This window comes from Halichoerus grypus, chromosome 10 (genome assembly GCF_964656455.1).
Source record: "Halichoerus grypus chromosome 10, mHalGry1.hap1.1, whole genome shotgun sequence".
Taxonomy (NCBI): Eukaryota; Metazoa; Chordata; class Mammalia; order Carnivora; family Phocidae; genus Halichoerus; species Halichoerus grypus.
This window is the reverse complement of record NC_135721.1, coordinates 31037290-31057246: the sequence shown is the minus strand read 5'-3', so window position 1 is coordinate 31057246 and position 19957 is coordinate 31037290. Positions and strand designations below refer to the sequence as shown.

Here is a 19957-nt window from a genome sequence, read left to right as displayed (position 1 = left end):
ATGTTCATCTTTTAAGAAATAGTTATCTAAAGTTGTGTACTCATCTATTTTCACATAGCTGTGGATGAGAATTTCAATTGCTTTACATCCTTGCCAAAGCTTGTATTTCTTCAGCTTCTGAATTTTTCCATTTCAGTGGGTATGACATAGTATTTCACTGTGGTTTTGACTTGCGTTTCCCTGATTAGTAATGAGGTGAACATGTAGCCATTGTTATTTCCTCTAAAGTAAACTACATGTTCTGAGTAAGAATTCTTTTTTGGTTATCTGAGTTGCAACTGCTTTCTTCTACTTAATGGCTTGTACTTTCACTTTTCTTTTTTTAAGTAAACTCTACACCTGATGTGGGGCCCCAACTCATGACCCAACCCGGAGATCAAGAGTCCCATGCTCCACCAACTGAACCAGCCAGGCACCCCTTGTTCTTTCACTTTTTAATGGTATGTTTTGATTTACAGAAATTTTTAATTTTAATGAAGTCAAATTTATCAAACTTTAAATTTATGGTTTGTGTTTTTGGTGTCTTATTTAAGAAATATTTTTCCTCCTGGGAGGCCTGGGTGGCTCAGTCAGTTAAGTGTCTGCCTCCGGCTCAGGTCATGATCCCAGAGTCCTGGGATCCAGTCCTGTACTGGTCTCCTTGCTCAACAGGGACACTGCTGCTCCCCCTGCTTGTGCTCTCTCTCTCTGGCAAATAAATAAATATATAAATAAATAAATAAATAAATAAATAAATAAATAAATCTAAAAAAAAACCCACTTGTTAAAAAAAAGAAATTTTTTCCTACTTTGAGCTCATAAAAATATTCTGTATTTTCTTCTCATAATTTTATAATTTTGTTTTTTACATTTAAGTCTTTCATCCAGGTGGGATTGTTTTGTGCACGGCATTAGTTGTGGAGAGAATTTCTTTTTTTTTTTCCTACATGTGTTTATCAATTGCCCATATTTCATCTATTGAGCAGTATATCCCTTCCCCAATCATCTGCAATGCCTGCTGTGTCATAAATCAAGTTTCTATATATTTGGCCCTTTATCGATCCATTGGTTGTTTGTCTGTTCCTGTGCTAATACCACATTGTTTTAGTTACTCCGGCTATGTAATAAGTCTTCATATCTGGTAAGTTTTCCTAACTTGTTCTTTCATAGCAGAACAGAGTTTTTTTGTTTGTTTGTTTTGTTTTGTTTTTGCTATTCCATATACATTTTAGAAACAGTTAATCAAGTTTTATGACAAACTCTGTTGGGAATTTGATTAAAGTTGCATGGGATTGGGATGCAATCAGTTTAAGGTGCCATTACAACTTGAATCAACTGGAAAGAGACTTCTGCAAAAAACTGGACTCCATGGGGATCTTAAAAAACAAGTGCCAGGAATAGTCCCACATATCTTGGAGAGCTTTTGATCATTTCTTCTAACTGTACCTACCTTGCTCCCCACCATCTTTGACAGAGAGAAAGAGAGGAACAGGGGGAGGAAATCAAAGTTGCAACTAAAGGTGATAAAGGATGGGTATCCAGTGGTTTTATCAGTCACCATTTTCTCTGTTGTAGTTTCTAGGGACATACTATTTGAAGAAGTGGAATCGAAAGTAGGGGTTGGGAAGAAAGGGTGAGGAGGTACATGAAGGGAGGATATGCCGCTGGAAGAGAGGAGTTTGACTCTGCTGGGGGCTGAAACTGCTGTTTCTTATGCCTCTTATGCCTATTGTTTAGGGGGAAGAATCCTCATTGGGGGCTGAGAAAGACTTCAGAGGGAAGGTGGCATCTGAGGTGGGCGCAAGAGGGTGGAAAAGAGTTCCTCGGTGAGTGCGTAGATGGGAGATGGGGTGAAGCTGTGGCAGGTGGGATTGAAAAGAAAAACGGTTATGGGCATACCAGGCAGACGGAACAGCATAGGCAGGAAAAAGAGAAAATGATGCGTTAACGGGAGGCAACAGTAGTTCACTTTAAGTGAGATAGAGCTGGAAAGGTAAGTAGTAGCTTGATTGTGCAAGGTCATGGATACCGAGCTAAGGACTTTGGACTTTATCCTGGGATGGCAGCGAAGGCTCTTGAACAGGGAGTAACTAGACCTGAAGTTTGCTTCGGTAAGATAACTGTAGCCACAGACACGCAGGGAACCCTGTGTCTGCGTCCGGGGGCGACGCAGGGAAAAGAGCACTGCCGCCTGCAGGAGGCGCGCCGCTGGACCAAACGCCCTCCCCGCCCCCTTCCCCGCTGCCCGGGTTCCGTCGCTGCACTCTCGGAACTCGGCTAGCCCTCCTGGACGCGTCCTACTCGGGCCTCGGCTAGTTGGTCTGGACGCGCCCCCGTGCGTCACGTCCGCTCTGGCTCAAGGCTCATTAGGGCTGAGGAGGGGCGCGAAGAGACCCTCTGCGCCTGCGCTGCTGCGGGCAACTGTCCACCGTTTAGGCTGAGGGCCCCAGGGAGTTTTACAAGTCTCCACTAACGCGTTTCTGAGTCCGCCACAGTTGTCTTACACCGCTGCACGCCCATAAGGTGTTTTGATTTGTGCCAAGAGATGCAAGCAAACGGTGCTGAGGGGCTCGATTGCTCCCTGACCTTAGCGACGCCGAGCCCAGAACCACGCCTCTTAGGTCTCAGCTGAGAGGCGTCGAGCCTCTCGACTGCAATTTTCCTCCAGCTGCTTGCTCTCAGTCTGCGGCCAAAACGTCTAAACTAGTGAAAACCTGCCCTGGCCGCTAAGCATGCCCATGCCAGGCTGTAATCCATGTTTCCAGGGCTTGCTTACCTCTGCAGTCAAAGACTGCCAAGTTGTAGGGGACCTCGGAGGTCATCACATCCAACCTATTAACCCCGATGTCCCAAGTGAATGGATGTACGGTTTTTATTTGCACACCCCTGAAGATCGTCCGTTTCCTGGGACACCCGTGATTAGATAGCCTTCCTTGAAGTTTCCTCCAACTTTAATTCCTTCAAAAATATTTATTGAGCACCTGTGTACCAAATACTGTAGGTCCTGGGGATTCAATGACGAAGTAGAGAGATTGATCTCTTGGAATACATTCTAGTGGCCTTGATGCTAGCAAGGAAATAAGCAAGGTTTATGGTAGGAACATATAGGTGGGAAAAACTTAGGGTGATCAGAGGTCCCTTGGAGGTGATGACGTTTCTAACCAGCCAAGTGAATAGTTGGGAGCAGAGTGAGTTATAGCAGGCTGGGGGAATACCAAAGCTCCTGAGGCAGGAAAGGATGGCGTTTCCTAGGAATAGACAGAAGGCCAGCGTGACTGGAGTGTGGTGAGCCAAGCCTGAGAATGGAAAGAAAAGGTTGAGAATGTAAACAGGAGCCAGATACAGACTTTGTGGGTCTTGGTAAGAGGTTTTTGAAAAATATTCTAAGAGGGGGCGCCTGGGTGGGTCATCGGTTAAGCAGCCAGCAGGCGACTCTTGGCTGAGGTCGTGATGTGTGGAGCCCCACTGGGGCTCTGTGCTTAGCAGGGAGTCTGCTTAAGATTCTCACTGCCTCTCCCTCCGCCCCTCCTCCGCGTGTGTTCTCTCTCTATCTCTAATAAATAAATGAATCTTAAAAAAAAAAAAAAAATGTATTCTAAGAGCAATGGGAAGCCAAGGAATAATTTGGGCCAGAGGCTTGATCTTAGTTCAATCCTTTAGAATCACACAAACCATATTACATATATGATTTTTCCATATCAGTCCTTTGATATCAGATATTTGAAGATGGCTGACTTAGACCCTCCCCTTTCCTCTGAGACCCCTTCTCCTGCCCCCAACTCCTCTCAAAGCTATGGTTCCTCTATAGCATCTTACTCAGAGGATGTATGGATGATTTTCAAAATGTCATTCTGAATACTTTGGAAGTGTGAAGGATATTAAAATGTAAATCATGTGTGTACATTTTAAAAGGGAAGGACCTAAGACTTTTATAAGAGATTTGCAAAGAGGAGTTGTAGAGACTGCGAACTACTGCTTAAACATTTTCATCTATGTGATCCTGGTTATTGTTCTCTGGAATAGCAGGGTACAATATCAACTTCAACCAAGGCTAGTTCTCTAAACTGTCTCATCTGTGAAATGAAAACAATAGGATTGCTATGAGGATTAAATGAAATTATGCTCAAAAAGTGCTTGATGGTAAACCATGAAGGCCAGCCACACAGTGCCACTGTTACAATAAACACCTGCATCCCTGAGATGAACAGTTTGTAGATAATGCTCCTGTAGCACTCTACAAACATCACTAAGTGCCTATTCTGCGTAGAGCCCTTAGTGAAAAAGATCTGCCTTCCAGGAGTTTGCTATCTAGTTCAAAGAGCCAAGAGAGATTACAAAACAGATAAACTAAATGCCCTGAGAGGGGCGTGAGTAAGATATTCTGGGACCCGGGAGCTGCGGAAGAGGTTTCAGTTTCCACTGAGGTAAGTGATTATTGAAGTTCAAATTTAAGTGGGTTCGAAAGATGAACATATTGAACTTAAAACGCACACACAAAATCTATACTGCAGGTACGCATTTTATTCTTGGTGATAATTCTTGGTGGAAAGACCGATCGGAAATACTGCAATCACTTCTATTATCCGACAAATATTGAGCAGTAGGTTTCGTGAGAAAGGCACCTATCTTTTGTCCAGTCTGTTTACTATACATTGCATGCTCTGGGCAGTTCTTATCTCCATGTTCAGGAACAAAGTACACATACGCACACACACACACACACAACGCCCCTTTCCGAAACTAAAGGTCCAGGGACTCCGAGAGAGGTGGGATCCCTCGCGGCCCAACCACACAATGGGGGCCGCTTCGCGGTAGCTCGCACCCCACCCCGCAGGCCAGGGTTCGACTTCTTGGGGCCGCTTCGCTCCTCCCCTGCAGTCCTCGGGGGCGCCCTCCCTCACTCGCGCTTTCCTCCTCCTTCGCCGGGGAGCCGGAAAACCCGGAGCGAACCGGCCCTGCTCGGCGGCGCATGCTCAGTAGCGAGCAGGTTCAGTTCGCTAGTAGGAAGCTCGAGCGCTACACCGGAGTCGTCGGCGGCGGCCGCGGCGGCACCTCTGGGCAGCCAGATCCTCCAACGACGACCTCGGGCCTTTCCCCTCCCCCGCTACACCCCGGCTCAGCTCCGCCCCGGGCCGCTCGCGTTTCGGGGTCCCCGCTGCGCGGAGCGGGCGCCGCGGCCGGAGCGTCCCTCCACACGCCCTCCCCCCCCTCAGCCGCCGGCTCTGCCGCGGGGCCAGGCCGGGCCCGGGAGCGTAGCCCCGGCGGGCGGCGGCCGCGGCGGAGGGCAGCCCGGGGCGGCGCCGGTGGGCCGGGGAGGGGTGGGGGGCCCGGCCCCGGGGCGGTGGTGCGGGATGCCGCCGCCGCCGCCTCCGGGCTGCGTTCGCTCTCCACGGCTGGTGCCCGTGTCGGGTGGGTGGCCGGGCGCGGGCCTCGCCCCTCAGCCCCCTCTCCAGGGCTAGCCCGGCCGCGCGGCGCCCCGAGGGGGCCGGGCCGTCCGGTGGGGCCGCGGCCCTGTTCGGTGCTGCGAGCTCGCCCTCTCGCGGCTCCCCGGCCCGGCCGCCGCCGCCCCTCTCCCCGCCCAGAGGCGCCCCGGGGGCACCATGCAGGCGCAGCAGCTGCCGTACGAGTTTTTCAGCGAGGAGAACGCACCCAAGTGGCGGGGGCTGCTGGTGCCGGCGCTGAAAAAGGTGAGGAGCGCGCGGGACCCCGCTTCCCGGCTTGCAGCCCTTGCGAGGGCGCGGGGCCGGGGCCGGGGAAGGGCTGGGGAGGCGGGGCGTGCGCAGGGCCGTCTTTCTTCCCGGTCTCGCCGCCTCCCAGAAAGGACGGCGCACACTGAGAGGTTCCCCCACACTCGCTGGCTCGGTGTTGACATTCACCCGGTGTGTGGGAAGGCCGCAGGAAGCCAGGCAGAGTTTGCCCGAATAATCCAACCTCTGAGAGGTTAACGTCCTGCCCCTGATTCAGAGACAAGAGTTGGAGGAGGCTCAGTTTTCAGTGGAGGTCAAAGCAGGCCACTTTTCCGCCTTCTCGGTCTTACCCTGGAGCTGCTGTCAGCCTCCGGTTTTAGGTGTCCAGTATGCTGGTTTTAGTGGGCTCGAGAATGCTCTAGCCATAATGCTTGCTCTAAGTAATTGCAGAGCTCGCTTGCCAGCAGGAACATGGCCTGCTTTGCTCGTCCTCTGTAATCACTCTTCATTCCCGTGAATTCCCCCACTCCTCCGATTAACAGGGGCGGGTGTACATGCCACTTTTCTTTTTTTTCTTTTTCTTTTCTTTTCTTTTTTTGCCCCCGAGCGTCTGAGACTCTTGGTACTATCTTTTGTTTTGTTGGTTTGAATTTTTAGGCTTTCCGTGTTTCTTCAAGTTTGCCACATTGTTACCTAAAGTTGTATACTCCATGATCTGTGCTTTTAAATGTTTAGTACATTTAGGAAATGTTACATTTTAAAAGCCTCTAAAGCAACATTGTGACTTCGTATATACATGAAAACGTCAGAAACTAGTGTGTGTGAACGAACATTAAAACGGTGTTTTTTGGGGCGCCTGGGTGGCTTAGTCGTTAAGCATCTGCCTTCGGCTCAGGTCATGATCTCAGGGTCCTGGGATCGAGCCCCGCATCGGGCTTTCTGCTCAGCGGGAAGCCTTCTTCTCCCTCTCCCGCTCCCCCTGCTTGTATTCCCTCTCTCGCTGTCCCTCTCTGTCAAATAAATAAAATCTTAATAAATAAGGTGTTTGTTTCCCTTTTCCCTTTTCTATAAATACAGATTGCTTTAATAGTGTTTCTTAATCCCAATTTCTTGTTGCTCAAAGAATGTTTTATGTTATTAAACTGTTTTTACTCCTACTGAGAGTTGAGATTGTGATGTACCTTTTGTTCTAAACATTTATACTTTTAAGAACTGTGTCTTAAAAGGTGCCTGATGTTTCCCAAAGGCCAGCAACTTTTGCTTTCCCTTTTGCCCTCCCCGCCCCCCCCTTGGAAACTTACAGAGGAAACTATTTAGTTTGTTAGCAGAATTTGCTCATTTTTTCAGATATAAGTTACTGACTTTTTTCCTTAAGGATCTGAGTAAGTAACAAACATCTCTGTGATGTTGTTTTCTAAGAAAACCAGAGAGATGCCATATTCCTTATATACTTTATTCATTAGAAATCAGGGCTCTCTTTTTATTTTTGCTTTACCTGCAAAGTCTTAGCTTATAATAGGGGAGTAGGAGGTCTCAGTCATGTTAGAAGCCTGGTGCTGATGGAGGTGGGGGTGGAGTGGGGAGGACACAGAAAAATTGTTGAGAACATACAAAAGAACTCATAAAACACTATCAGTTTAGGGCTGTTTTGCTTAGGAGCAAACAGCTCCTGTCCCAGGGAACCATCAAGATACTCTTAGTTGAGGGTACTGGGAAGTAGTGGAAAGAGCATTGTAGGAGTTGGCAGACCAGGTCCAAATCTGCCACACTGGTGGCCCTTGCTGAAATCTTTCCACAGAAGCATTTTCTTTGGCTGGCACAATGTTTTACAGACTTTTAATGTAATTAGTTGCCAGTGTTTAAAAGTGGGAGATGTTACATAAAATCTGAATTTTCAGTTTTTCGTGAAGAATAGGACGATCTCTCCACATTGGGCAAGACAGTAAACTGCTGGAGCTGAGTGAATGGCTTTCCTCTTCAGACTGGGCCTGCATTCTCCAACTTTCCACAGTTCCCACCAATCCTTGTGACCTATTTAACTTGAAACAGAGCTACCCTTGCATGACAGAAGTGATGGGGGGAGGTGGAAGTGTGCACAATCTAGCTGATAAGTAGGGTTCTTCCAATTCTTATTTAAGATAGCCACTGATGAGCACTCTAAGCCACCTAAGATGAGGTTGAAAATATATTGCATATCTGGATGTAGCTCTTGAGAGCTCTCAGAACCTGCATTTTCACCTGCCTGCTAGACATTTCATGTGGATATGTCCTTATATTGAACTCTTCCTTTAGACTTATTTTACTGTTTGCACATGTGCCCAATTTGTGTTGTCTTACCTGAGGCTCTATCGTCATGTTATTTTCTTCACCTGGACTGCCCTTTGCCTGGCCTAATGCTAACTCGACCTCAGTGTTTTCTCAAATTCTCAGGGCTGAGTTGGATAGTCTTTACTTTCTTTTAGCACCAAACCCTAGCACTTAACAATGAATTGTAAGGTCCTATTTACTTGTCTTCCCCATCCCACAAGTAGATTAGATGGTCTTTGAGAAAAGGAATGGTATTTTACCCCTTTTTATCCTTCACACATACAGTGCCTGACTCCTACCTAGTAGGCACTTACGTTTGAATGAATGGGTGTGGGAATACGCCAACTAAAACCATCATCTCTCTCCTCCTCCACGGACCATTAAAAAAAATTCCTCTTGCTTAGTGGCTTTATTATTTTATTTGGTTCAAAACTTTGGAGTCATCTCTGACTTGTCTCTTTTACGTTACTGCCCATACCCAGGCACAGGATATAACACAATAAACATAGGTTTATTTCCCTTTGACATGTCTTCTAATCTGTTTCCTTCTACTCTGAGTCCTCTTTCCCAGACCACTGTGATAGCCTCTTAACTAGTTTACTGCCTCTCACCTTTCCTGTATCTGGTTTTCAAATTTCAGAAGTTATTGTACACTTCTGAGTATGTTGCACTCTTGTTGAGAACCATTGATATCAACGTAGGGGAAGGGAAAACAGAGGGAGGCAAACCATAAGAGACTCTTAACTATAGGGAACAAACTGAGGGTTGCTGGAGGGGAGGCGGGCCAGGGGATGTGCTAAATGGGTGTTGGGTATTAAGGCGGGCACTTGTTGTGATGAGCATTGGGTGTTAGTGATGAATCACTAAATTCTCCCGAAACCAATATTACACTATATGTTAACTAACTAGAATTTAAATAAAAAACAAAAACAGAACGATATCTTTTGAGGGCATAGGATGAAGTGCACAGTCTTTAGCATGGAATTGATCTTGATTGATGATCTGGCTTCATCCTGCTTTCCTGACTGGATTGCCTACCATAATCTTTCATATTCTTTGTGCTCAGCCAGACTGGATGACTACTTTTCCTGACTGTGCCCAGAATGTCTCTCTATATCAGTCCAAGTCCTACCTTATCTGTTGCACAAATATGTCATGCTTACTACAGACCAGGTAATGCCCTTGGCACTAGGGATAAAAAGGTAAATGACATCATCTAGAAATGACTAAGTTAGAACAGGGTGGGAAGTGGCAGAGGATGAGTTTGGAGAGCAAACTCGTTTATAGAGAATTTTTTTAATGTTAAGCTAAGGAGTTTGAATTTTATCTTGGGATGAAAGTCATTGAGGAATGGGTGAGTAACATCAGTTTGGAATTTTAGAAAATTCACTTTGGCCATAGACTAGAAAATGGATTGGAGAAGAATGAGACCTGAGGTAAGGAGAAAAGTTAGAAGGCTAGTTTAATAGTCTAGCCAAGAGATGATATGTGTTTGAATTAAGGGTGCATTTGAACTAAATGGAAATGTAGGGATGGGTTTTGAGAGATGTTTACAAGGTAGAATTGACAGGACCCGGTAACCCACTGAGTGAGTAGGGCAAGTGGGAAGAGAGCACGAAGAGTCCTAAGTTTCTGGTTTGCATGCCTTTAGTCAGGATAGAGAATGGAGGAGAAGCTGTTGGGGGTGGAGAGAGTGACCTGAACACAGGAGTTTGGGACAAAGTCCTTTTGGCTTCTCCAGGTGGGCTTGTCGAGCTGGCGGTTGTTTGTTGGTATCTGCCACTGCAGATTTGGGACTTCCAGGGGTGTAAGCAAAGCCTTAAGAATAGATGAAGCCTTGGGGCGCCTGGGTGGTGCAATCAGTTAAGCATCCCACTCTTGGTTTCAGCTCAGGTCTTGATCTCAGAGTCGTGAGATCGAGCCTTACGTCGGGCTCTGAGCTCAGCACAGAGTCGGCTTGAGATTCTCCGTTTCTCTCTGCCTCTCCTGCTCGTCTCTCTCTCTCAAATAAATAAAACTTTAACAAAGAGTAGATGAAGCCTTTATCCATACAAAGACTTATACATGGATATTCGTGGCAGCTGTATTCAGCAAAAAATGGAAACAACCCAATGTCCATTAACAGGTGAATGAATAAACAAATTGTGAAATAGCCATACATTGGAATATTACTTGGTGATAAAAAGGAATGAATTTTTTTTTTTTTAAGATTTTTGTTTGTTTATTTGACAGAGACACAGCGAGAGAGGGAACACAAGCAGGGGGTAGTGGGAGAGGGAGAAGCAGGCTTTCCGTGGAGCAGGGAGCCCGATGCGGGGCTCGACCCCAGGACCCTGGGATATCATGACCTGAGCCGAAGGCAGATGCTTAATGACTGAGCCACCCAGGCGCCCCAGGAATGAATTATTGATAACACACAGCAATGTGGCTGAATCTCAAAAATAAGCTGAATGAAAGAAGTCAGATCAAAAAAGAGTATATGCTAGATAATTATATAAAATTCTGGAAATTGCAAACTAATCTACAGTGACAAAAAGGTCAATAGTTATTTTAGGGGGAGGCTTTTATGTTCATTTGTTGATTGTGCTGATAGTTTCAGGGATATATACATTGGTTAAAATTTAACAAATTGTACACCTCAGGTACATGCAATTTGTTGAATGAAGAGAGAAAACTGAGGTTTGGAAAGAGTAATTTGGTTAGAGAGTCTGCATTTTTAAACACTATGCTATGCTACTTCTAGCAGGGGTGAAGGCATCCTTTTTTCTGAGATGGGAAGGAAAGAGATAAAGATGGGTTTGTAGGTTGGGGAGCAGTGAGTTCATGGTAGGTAGCCTCTGTGTTCACAATGAAATGAAAGACAAGATTCTTTACATAGAGTGAGGAAAGAGAAATGAGTAAGGAGTTTAAGAAGCGTGGTGAAGTTTTGAAGTTGCTGTTGTGGAGTGTGGAGAAGGAGCCAAGTAGTGAATTAGAAAGGAATTGCTGAGCAATGCTGAGTGTGGAGACCATAAATTTGGAGTAGCATTTATTGGTCTGGTTGTGAGATTTCCTCCAGTAGCACGCATCAGTTCAGGTAGAGGAGCACGGGAGAATTCGTTGCAAGTGGCTGCAGTAGAGACTAGGAGGATAGCAATATTTCAGGTGATAGGCGGTAAAGCTGCAAGACAGGTCATGGAGGTGTAAGTGAAGGCTCCCGTGGACTAGGAATCTTGGGGAGTTGGAAGAGGAGGGTAGTGAGAGCAGATAGGGGATTATGATTGGAGGTGATAAGTATTCCAGAGATGAAAGAAATAAGACAGGAGCTCCAAAGTTGGTGTATTGAATAATGGATTGGTGTATTATATATATATGGATGATGACGAAGTCCACAAGGATTATGGCATGTGTTGTAGTGGAAAGGAAGACTCTAATCCAGCAATGGCAATGAAGTCCAGAAGTCACAGCAGTGAGGATGCTTCAGCCAAATAGTAATAAAAGTGACAACTACTCCTGTTCCTCATAATATATTTTATATCACAACTGTGGATAGAATAGGAAAGAACTTTGCACTTCATTTTAGAATATTTTTGTTTTGTGATTAAGTTTGTTATCCAACATTTTATTATGAAAAGTTTCAAATATACAGAAAGGTTGAAAGAATTATACAGTAAAACACCCATATACCCATCACCTAGATTCTATAATTTACATTTTACTGTGTTTGCTTTATCGCATGCCTATCCATTCCTCCCTCCATCCACTAATCCATCTTACATTTTGATGCTTTTCAAAGTCAGTTACAGACATCAGTACACTTTACCCCTAAGCGCTTCAGTATGCATGTCATTAACTAGAGTTCAGTATTTGTTTACAGTTCTTTTTGTTGTTTAGGTAAAATCTAGGTACAGTGGAGTATACAAGTGTTAATTGTACCATTTAATGAGTTTTGATAAACAAATACAACCCAAGCCTCTATCAAGATATCAGACATTACTATCACTCCTGAAATTTCCCTCATGTGCCTTGTCCGTCAGTCCCTGCAACTATTGTTCTGATCTTTTATCATACCATCATAGATTAATTGTAACTATTCTGGAACGTCATATTAATAGAATCACACAGCATATATTTTTGGTAAGGCTTTGAGGTTGTGCTTATCAGAAGTTCAGTCCTTTTTTCTATCATAGGACAGTATCAGATACCTGGGAGGTTTCCAGTTTGGGGCTACTATGAATAAAATTTCCATGAAGGTTCTTATTATACAAGTTTTCTCGGTAGGACTATGTTTTCACTTCTCTTGGGTAAATACTAGAAGAAATGGCTCATAGAGTGTCTGTTTAGTTTTATAATAAACTGCCAGACCTTTTCTCAAAGTGGTTGTACCTTTTATATTCCCACCAACAATGTATGAGAGTTCCCGTTGCTCCACATCTCTGCCAGTATTTGATGTTATCAGTCTTTAATTTTAGTCACTGTGGTGGGTGTGTAGTGTAATTGTGGTTTTAATTTGCATTATCCTGGTGACTGATATTGAACACCTTTTCATGTTCTTATTGGCCATTCTTACGTCTTCCTTTGGACAGTCTGCATAAATCTGTTGCCCATTTTAAATTTTTAGTTCTTTTTAGTATTGAGTTGTAAGAGTTCTTTATATAGCCTGGATAACTATTCTTTTATCAAAAAAATGTTTATGAATATTTTCTTCTATCCTTTGCTTTGCCTATTCATTCTCCTAATGGTGTTTTTTGATGAGCAGAGTTTTAAATATCAAAGAGTCAAATTTATTAGTTTTTTTTTTTTTAAGATTTAATTTATTTGACAGAGAGAGACAGCGAGAGAGGAAACACAAGCAGGGACAAAGGGAAAGGGAGAAGCAGGCCCCCCGCCGAGCAGGGAGCCCGCCACGGGGCTCGATCCCAGGACGCCGGGATCACGACCCAAGCCGAAGGCAGACGCCCAACGACTGAGCGAGCCATCCAGGCGCCCCAGTTTTTTTTTTTTTTTTTTTAAGGTTATTGCTCTCTGTGTTTAAGAACCCCTTGCTTGCTACCAGGTCATGAAGATAATTCTAATGCTGTTTTCTAAAAACTTTATATAGTTTTAGCTTTTACGTAATCTGTGGTCCATTTCAGATTAATTATTGTGTACAATATAAAGTGGGAATTGAGATTCATTATTTATGGTAATATCTAGTTATTACAGAACTATATGTTGAAGAGATTTTTCTTTCTCTGTTGGACTGTGATGTTTTTGTGAAAATTAAATGAATATATATCATATATATTTATGTAAATATATATTCAAACATTTCCATTCTATCCCATTGATCAATTTACCTTTATATCAGTTCACACTACTGGTTGCTGGAGATTTATAGTAAGTCTTGAAGTTAGGTAGTGTAAGTCCTCCAGTTTTGTTCCTCTTTTAAAAATATTCTTTTAGGGGCGCCTGGGTGACTCAGTCGGTTAAGCGTCTGCCTTCCACTCAGGTCATGATCCCAGCGTCCTGGGATCGAGCCCCGCATTGGGCTCCATGCTCCACGGGGAGTCTGCTTCTCCCTCTGCCTCTGCCTGCCTGTCTGCCTACTTGTGATCTCTCTCTCTCTGGCAAATAAATAAATAAAATCTTTTAAAAAAAATACTCTTTTAGTGTTTCTAGATTTGGATTTCACTATAAATTTTGAACCAACCTGTCAATTTCTACCAAAATATCTTGGTGAGATTTTGATTGTGATTGCATTGAATCTATAGATTGATCACTAGGGATAATTGACATCTTAACAATATTAAATCTTTGGGTCCACAAACATGGTATATCTCTCCATTTATTTAGACTTTTTAATTTCTTTTTTAAAGATTTTATTTGAGAGAGAGAGAGCACGAGCATGAGCAGGGGGAAGGGCAGAGGGAGAGGGAGAAGCAGACTCCCCATTGAGTAGAAAGCCAGGCCGGCTAGCTTAATCCCAGGACCCTGGGATCATGACCTGAGCTGAAGGCAGACGTTTAACCGACTGAGCCACCCAGACACCCCAAGACTTTAATTTCTGTCAGCAACACTTTGTAGTTTTTAATGTAGAAGTCTTACATGTCTTTGGTTAAGTTTAACCTAAATCCTTTGTATTTTGATGCTATTGTAAATTGTTTTAGAATTTTCAGGAGCCTGGGTGGCTCAGTCGTTAAGCGTCTGCCTTCGGCTCAGGTCATGGTCCCAGGGTCCTGGGATCGAGCCCCGCATCAGGCTCCCTGCTTGGTGGGAAGCCTGCTTCTCCCTCTCCCACTCCCGCTGCTTGTGTTCCCTCTCTCTCTGTGTCTCTCTGTCAAATAAATAAATAAAATCTTTAAAAAAATTCTTTTTTTTTAAAGATTTTTATTTATTTTGAGAGAGAGCACATGTGGGAGCATGTGGTGGGGGGAGGGGCAGAGGGAGAGGAAAAGGGAGAGAAGCAGCCTCCCTGGTGAGTGGGGAGCCCGATGAGATCATGACCTGAGCCAAAATCAAGAGTGCAACACTCAACCAACTGAGCCACCCACATGCCCCTAGAATTTTATTTTCTAATTGTTAGTCACAAATATGCAAACATAAAGCTGCTTTTTATATGTTGTCCTCATATGCTTTGATTTTGCTGGTAGTTGTAGATTCCACAGAGTTTTCTATGTAATTATGTCATCTGTAACTACAGACAATCCGATATTTATTTATTTTTCTTGCCTTATTTTACTGGCTAGGACCTCCGTTTAATGTTGAATGGAAGTAGTGAGAGTCTGTTTTTATAGCTGAGTTTTACAGTTGAGGAAATGGATCCTTAGGAATACTGCTCAAGATCTTATAACTAATAAGAAATAGAATCAGGATTTGAACCTGAGTCTGTGTGACTTCTGAAACAACTCTTTCTACTGTACTGTATTGCTTCCTTTGAGTAGGCAGTGTAATACAGTACTGTGGGGTTTTAATTGTCTTGCACCTTAGATTTTAGGGAAGAAGTGCCTTAGGATAGAGGAGGCTGAATGAAGGGGGCTTTGAAACCTCTTGCTTTAGGCTGAGAAGCTCAGCCCTTTTACATATTAGGGCTCTGCATAGGATTACATTTGGAAAAAAGGTTCTGCTGCATAAAAAAGTAAGACTTTTAAGGGCACTAGTTAATGGAAAGCTAGTGTAGACCACGAAGGAAGGGGCTGAGAAGTAAAGTCTTGGGGTGGCAATAGGAAGCTTGGAGACTATCGTGTGTGTGTGTGTGTGTGTGTGTGTGTGTGTGTGTGTGTGTGTGTACGCGCACGCGTGCATGTGTTTTAAGATTTTTTTTTTTATTTATTTGATAGAGAACACATGCCTGCAAAAGCAGGGGGAGCTGCAGAGGCAGAAGGAGAAGGAGGCTCCCCGCTGGGAAGGGAGCCCGATGCAGAACTCTGTCCCAGGACCCCAGGATCATGACCTGAACTGAAGGCAGATGCTTAACCGACTAAGCCACCCAGGCGCCCCTGTCTTGTGTGTTTATGTTTGGGAGTGACAGAAGTGATGTTTTAAGTGGAAGTGGGAGTTAGCCAGGTGAGGATGAGGAGGAAGAGTTAAAGGATTTGTGGTCGCTTGGAGTCCAAGAGGAGCTCAGCATTTTAGGAGTTCTGAGTAGCTGGAGTCTGGAGCATGGGGACAGATCTTGTGAGCAGTGGGGAACCACTGAAGGGTTTCAAGCAGGCTATTGACAATTAGATATGAATTTTTCAAAAAGATTTTATTTTATTTTAGAGAGAGCGAGTGCACATGCTCAAGCAAGTCGGGGGAGGGACAGAGGGAGAAGGAGAGAGAGAATCTCAAGCAGAGCATGGAGCTTGATATGGGGCTCAGTCTCAGGACTCTGAGATCGTGACCTGAGCCAAAACCAAGAGTCGGAGGCTTAACCGACTGAGCCACCCACGTGCCCCTAGATACGAATTTTGAAGGCTCACTGGCTGCTCTGTGGAGCATAGATTAAATGGTAGTAGAACTGTAGGCAGGAAGGCCAGTTAAGATGGGTCGATGGTGGTTTTGACTAGGGCAACAGCTGTGGGGATAGAGAAAAGTGGACAGATTTTAGATGTAAAGGTAGACTGATGATTGAATGACAAAGTAGTGAGAGAGAGGAGTCAAACTTATTCCTCCCTTTCTGGCTTAGAGGTCTAAGTGGTAATGGGATGAAAAAGGACATACTGGGAGAGGAGGATGTTAGGAGGAGAACTAAGAAGCCTTCAGTACTCTGGGAATGAGAAAGTGTGAGAGGGATTTACACTTTGGGGGTAGCCAAGTATGGCAAGCACGGAAAATGTCTTTGTTGGACTGCCCTCAGGAATTACAGGCAGGTAACAACCCGAAGGCTCTGATAATGTCTTTCAAAGTACACTTCAAATGCCATTTTCTCCATAAAGGCTTTCTACTACAACTCCATCCCCTAAGTAGAATGAATCTCTTAATTTACTTTGTACTTTATACCTCAATTTTAGTACTAAATGACAGTCTGCCCTTCATTGGATCTGTAGCTTTGCTCCTTCTCTACATTGAGAATTACTTGAGGTCAAGAATAGGGTCCTATATTCCCTATAATGCTTAGCATATTTCTTACATACAGCAGGTGCTCAGGACACATTTGTTGAATTGTGTGTGGTTCTGAGTCTGTCCACTCAAGTTAGTTGGCTGTTAGTTGAGATCTAATGTGTGTAATGCAAGGGAGAAGCAGATACCAAGATGGGATTGGGTGTAAAAGAAATTTGTTAGAAGTGCTTGTGAGAGAAAATGGGGAAGGAGTCAGGGAAAGTCTTTAGGCTGTGATGCAAGTCTGACTCCCAAGTGAAGGAGAGAGGTAAGGGAGGAAGGAACTTGGGGTGAAAGTGTCTTACTCTGCAGTGCAGTTCTAAGGAAAGTCCACCAAGGCTTCAGGAAGTTCTTCAGTGAAAGTTGCCTGTCGCAGGAATTCCTCATCTCCCGGGAATAGGCCTGCCTTAGTGTGCCTGCCGTGCTCGGTCCTTGATGGCGAGCAGCCGCTGGGAAGTGCAGCCTGTGCAGGAGCGCTGTGATGGACTTCGGAGTGCAGCAGCTGGAGCCCTCCGTTGGTTACCTTCCCTGTAGTCCGAGATCTGGGAGGCTCGTTCTCATAGCCTGCCAGGGTCACCTCTGTGGCTATACACTGCCTGATTCAGGATAATTCAATTACAATCTTCCCCCCACTTAAAGGGTCCTTTGTTCCCCCTAAGCCCCTTATGCTTTAAAAAAAGGTATCTTAGGGTAAGTTCTAAAAGTCAAAACTTAATTATCGTTGATACTAATAGTGCATAGTTTGTTTTAGTAGCTGTCAAGTAAAGTTTGCATTTCACATTCAAGTTTATTTCATAATTAAACCTTTAATGTACAAAACTCCACAAACAAAGCAGTAAAGGCAAAAGAAAACAATGCAGATGTTACCCGTATTACTACTATATGAACTAGTGAACCAGGAGCACTTTGGCACTACCTTGAGTAGTCCAGCCATCCAGCCATGAAGAGGACTGCTTGTTTGATTTTCCTTTCTAGGCTTGGGCTGCCTCACAGGCAGGCAAACAAATCACTACAAGAAATTCCTCATAAAGTCAAATTCTGGTAACTCCCCATTGGGGATAGGAATATACATAGGAGAAAAGTAATTTAAAGTTTTGGTTTTGTGGACTCTGAATTACTTAGGTATTATTTTTTTAAAGATTTTATTTATTTATTTGACAGAGAGACACAGCGAGAGAGGGAACACAAGCAGGGGGAGGGGGAGAGGGAGAAGCAGGCTTCTCGCTGAGCAGGGAGCCCGATGCGGGACTCGATCCCAGGACTCTGGGATCATGACCTGAGCCCAAGGCAGACGCTTAATGACTGAGCCACCCAGGCGCCCTTAGGCATTACTTTTAAAATAGATATTGTGCTCTCACTCTCTCTCTCATTCTCTCTCTCAAATAAAGTCTTAAAAAAAAATAAAAATAGATATTTTAAAAGTATAACAGGAAGATGATTTTGAAAAAGTTTCTTTAATGTTGCTTTGCTGCTGATTGTGACTGATTTGGTTTTATTCATTAAATTTGTTGAGCACTTACTGTCTGGCAAGCATTATGGAGATGCAATTCAAAATAAAACAATTGTTTCTATGAAACTTGTATCTGGTGGTAAAGTCTGTAATCTGCCCCTATATGTTAAAGCATCCCAGTTGCAAATGAGATTGTACTTAGTATGTGGAAAGGAGTTTGACTGTTCGAAGTTCAAAATAAATATAGGTCTTGAGATAAAAAGAAAAGTTGAGGTTTTCATTAACAGAGACTTTTTGTAGCAAGCTAGTAATTCTAGTTACTCTTTTATAATGCCCAAAATAAACTTTTCCCTTTCTATATAGACAAGACTCATTTTCCATTTTACTTATAATCTAATAAATTATTTGCAAGTAAATTGATTTCAGTGTATGGCCAAATAATTTGTAATGCAATGCACTTACTGATAATTACATTCACACCTGTTTTGGTTAAGGACTTTGGTAGGATTCTGATTTTTGTACATTCATATAATAACTCTTTCTCTTAATTTTAAATATGTATAACATAAAATTAGCCATTTTAACTGTTTTTAAGTGTATAATTCAGTGCCAGTAACTACATTCAGTGTTGTGCAACTGTCACCAATATCTATTTCCAAAACTTTTTCATCACCCCAAACAGAAACTCTGTACAAATTAAGCAATAACTCTCCACTTCCCTCTCCCTCAGCCCCTGTAACCTCTAATCCACTTTCTGCCTCTGTGAATTTGCCTATTCTAGATATTTCATGTAAGTGGAATCATACAGTATTTGTCCTTTTGTGTCTGACTTATTTCACAGTATAATGTTTTCAAGGTTCATTCATATTGTAGCATGTATCAGAATTTCATTCCTTCTTAGGGTTGAATAATATTCCATCGTATGTTTATACCACATTTGGTTTATCCATTCATCTGTTGATGGACACTTGGGTTGTTTCTACCTTTTCACTATTGTGAACAATGCTACAAATGAACATTGGTGTACAGATATCTGAGTCCTGTTTTCAGTTCTTTTGGGTATATATCTAGAAGTGGATTTGCTGGGTCATTTGGCAGTGCTATGTTTATCTTTATGAGGAACTGCCATACTGTTTTCCACAGCAGCCATTTTACATTCCCACCAGTAATGCGCAAAGGTTCTAAATTTCTCCACATCCTCACCTATACTTATTTTTTGTTTTTTGTTTTCTTTTAAAAATTGCTCTCTTAGTTGGTGTGAACTGATATCTCACTGTGCTTTTGGTTTGTATTTTCCTAATGATTAATGATATTGAGCATTTTCTCATGTGCTTATTGGCTATTTCTATATCTTCTTTATAGAAAATGTCTATTCACGTCCATTGCCCGTTTTTAAAATTAGGTTGTTTGTATTTTTGTTAAGTTTTAGTAAATCATTATATGTTCCCCCCCCCCCTTTTTTTAAAGTAGGCTCCATGCTGGGCTTGGACTCAAAACCCTGAGATCAAGACCTGAGCTGAGACCAACAGTCAGACACTTAACCTACAGAGCCACCTTGGTGCCCCTATATGTTCTTGATATTAGACCCATTCAGACCCAACCAAATGTTGTTTTATTCAGTTTCTTGAATAAAGTCTTTGCACAAAAGTTAATTTTGATGAAGTTCAGTTTAATTTTTCTTTCATTGTTCATGCTTTTAATGCATATCTAAGAATCTTTTGCCAAATCCAACATCATGAAGATTTACCCCTAAGTTTTATTCTAGGGAATTTATGATTTTAGTACTTATATTCAGGCCATTGATCTGTTTTGGGTTAAATATTGTATGTGGTATGAGTTAGGTGTCCATTTTCTTTTTTTTTTTAAAGATTTTTTTATTTATTTATTTGAGAGAGAGAGAATGAGAGAGAGCACATGAGAGGGGGGAGGGTCAGAGGGAGAAGCAGACTCCCTGCAGAGCAGGGAGCCTGATGTGGGACTCGATCCCGGGACT

General features: G+C 43.4%; 1 protein-coding gene across 3 annotated transcripts in view; it reads left to right on the top strand.

Annotated features, from left to right (window-relative positions):
* The first annotated feature begins 4956 nt into the window (after positions 1 to 4956).
* The window catches only part of SOS1 (SOS Ras/Rac guanine nucleotide exchange factor 1), a 136657-nt gene continuing 121656 nt past the window's right edge, over positions 4957 to 19957 (top strand). For 2 of the 3 annotated variants that reach the window (XM_078056214.1, XM_078056213.1), the window contains exon 1: positions 4958 to 5666. In XM_078056214.1, coding sequence (XP_077912340.1) covers positions 5580 to 5666 — 87 coding nt within the window. In that variant the 5' untranslated portion in view covers positions 4958 to 5579. Of the gene's footprint in view, positions 5667 to 19957 lie in introns of all 3 variants that reach the window. The other variant, XM_078056215.1, reaches the window with a different exon arrangement.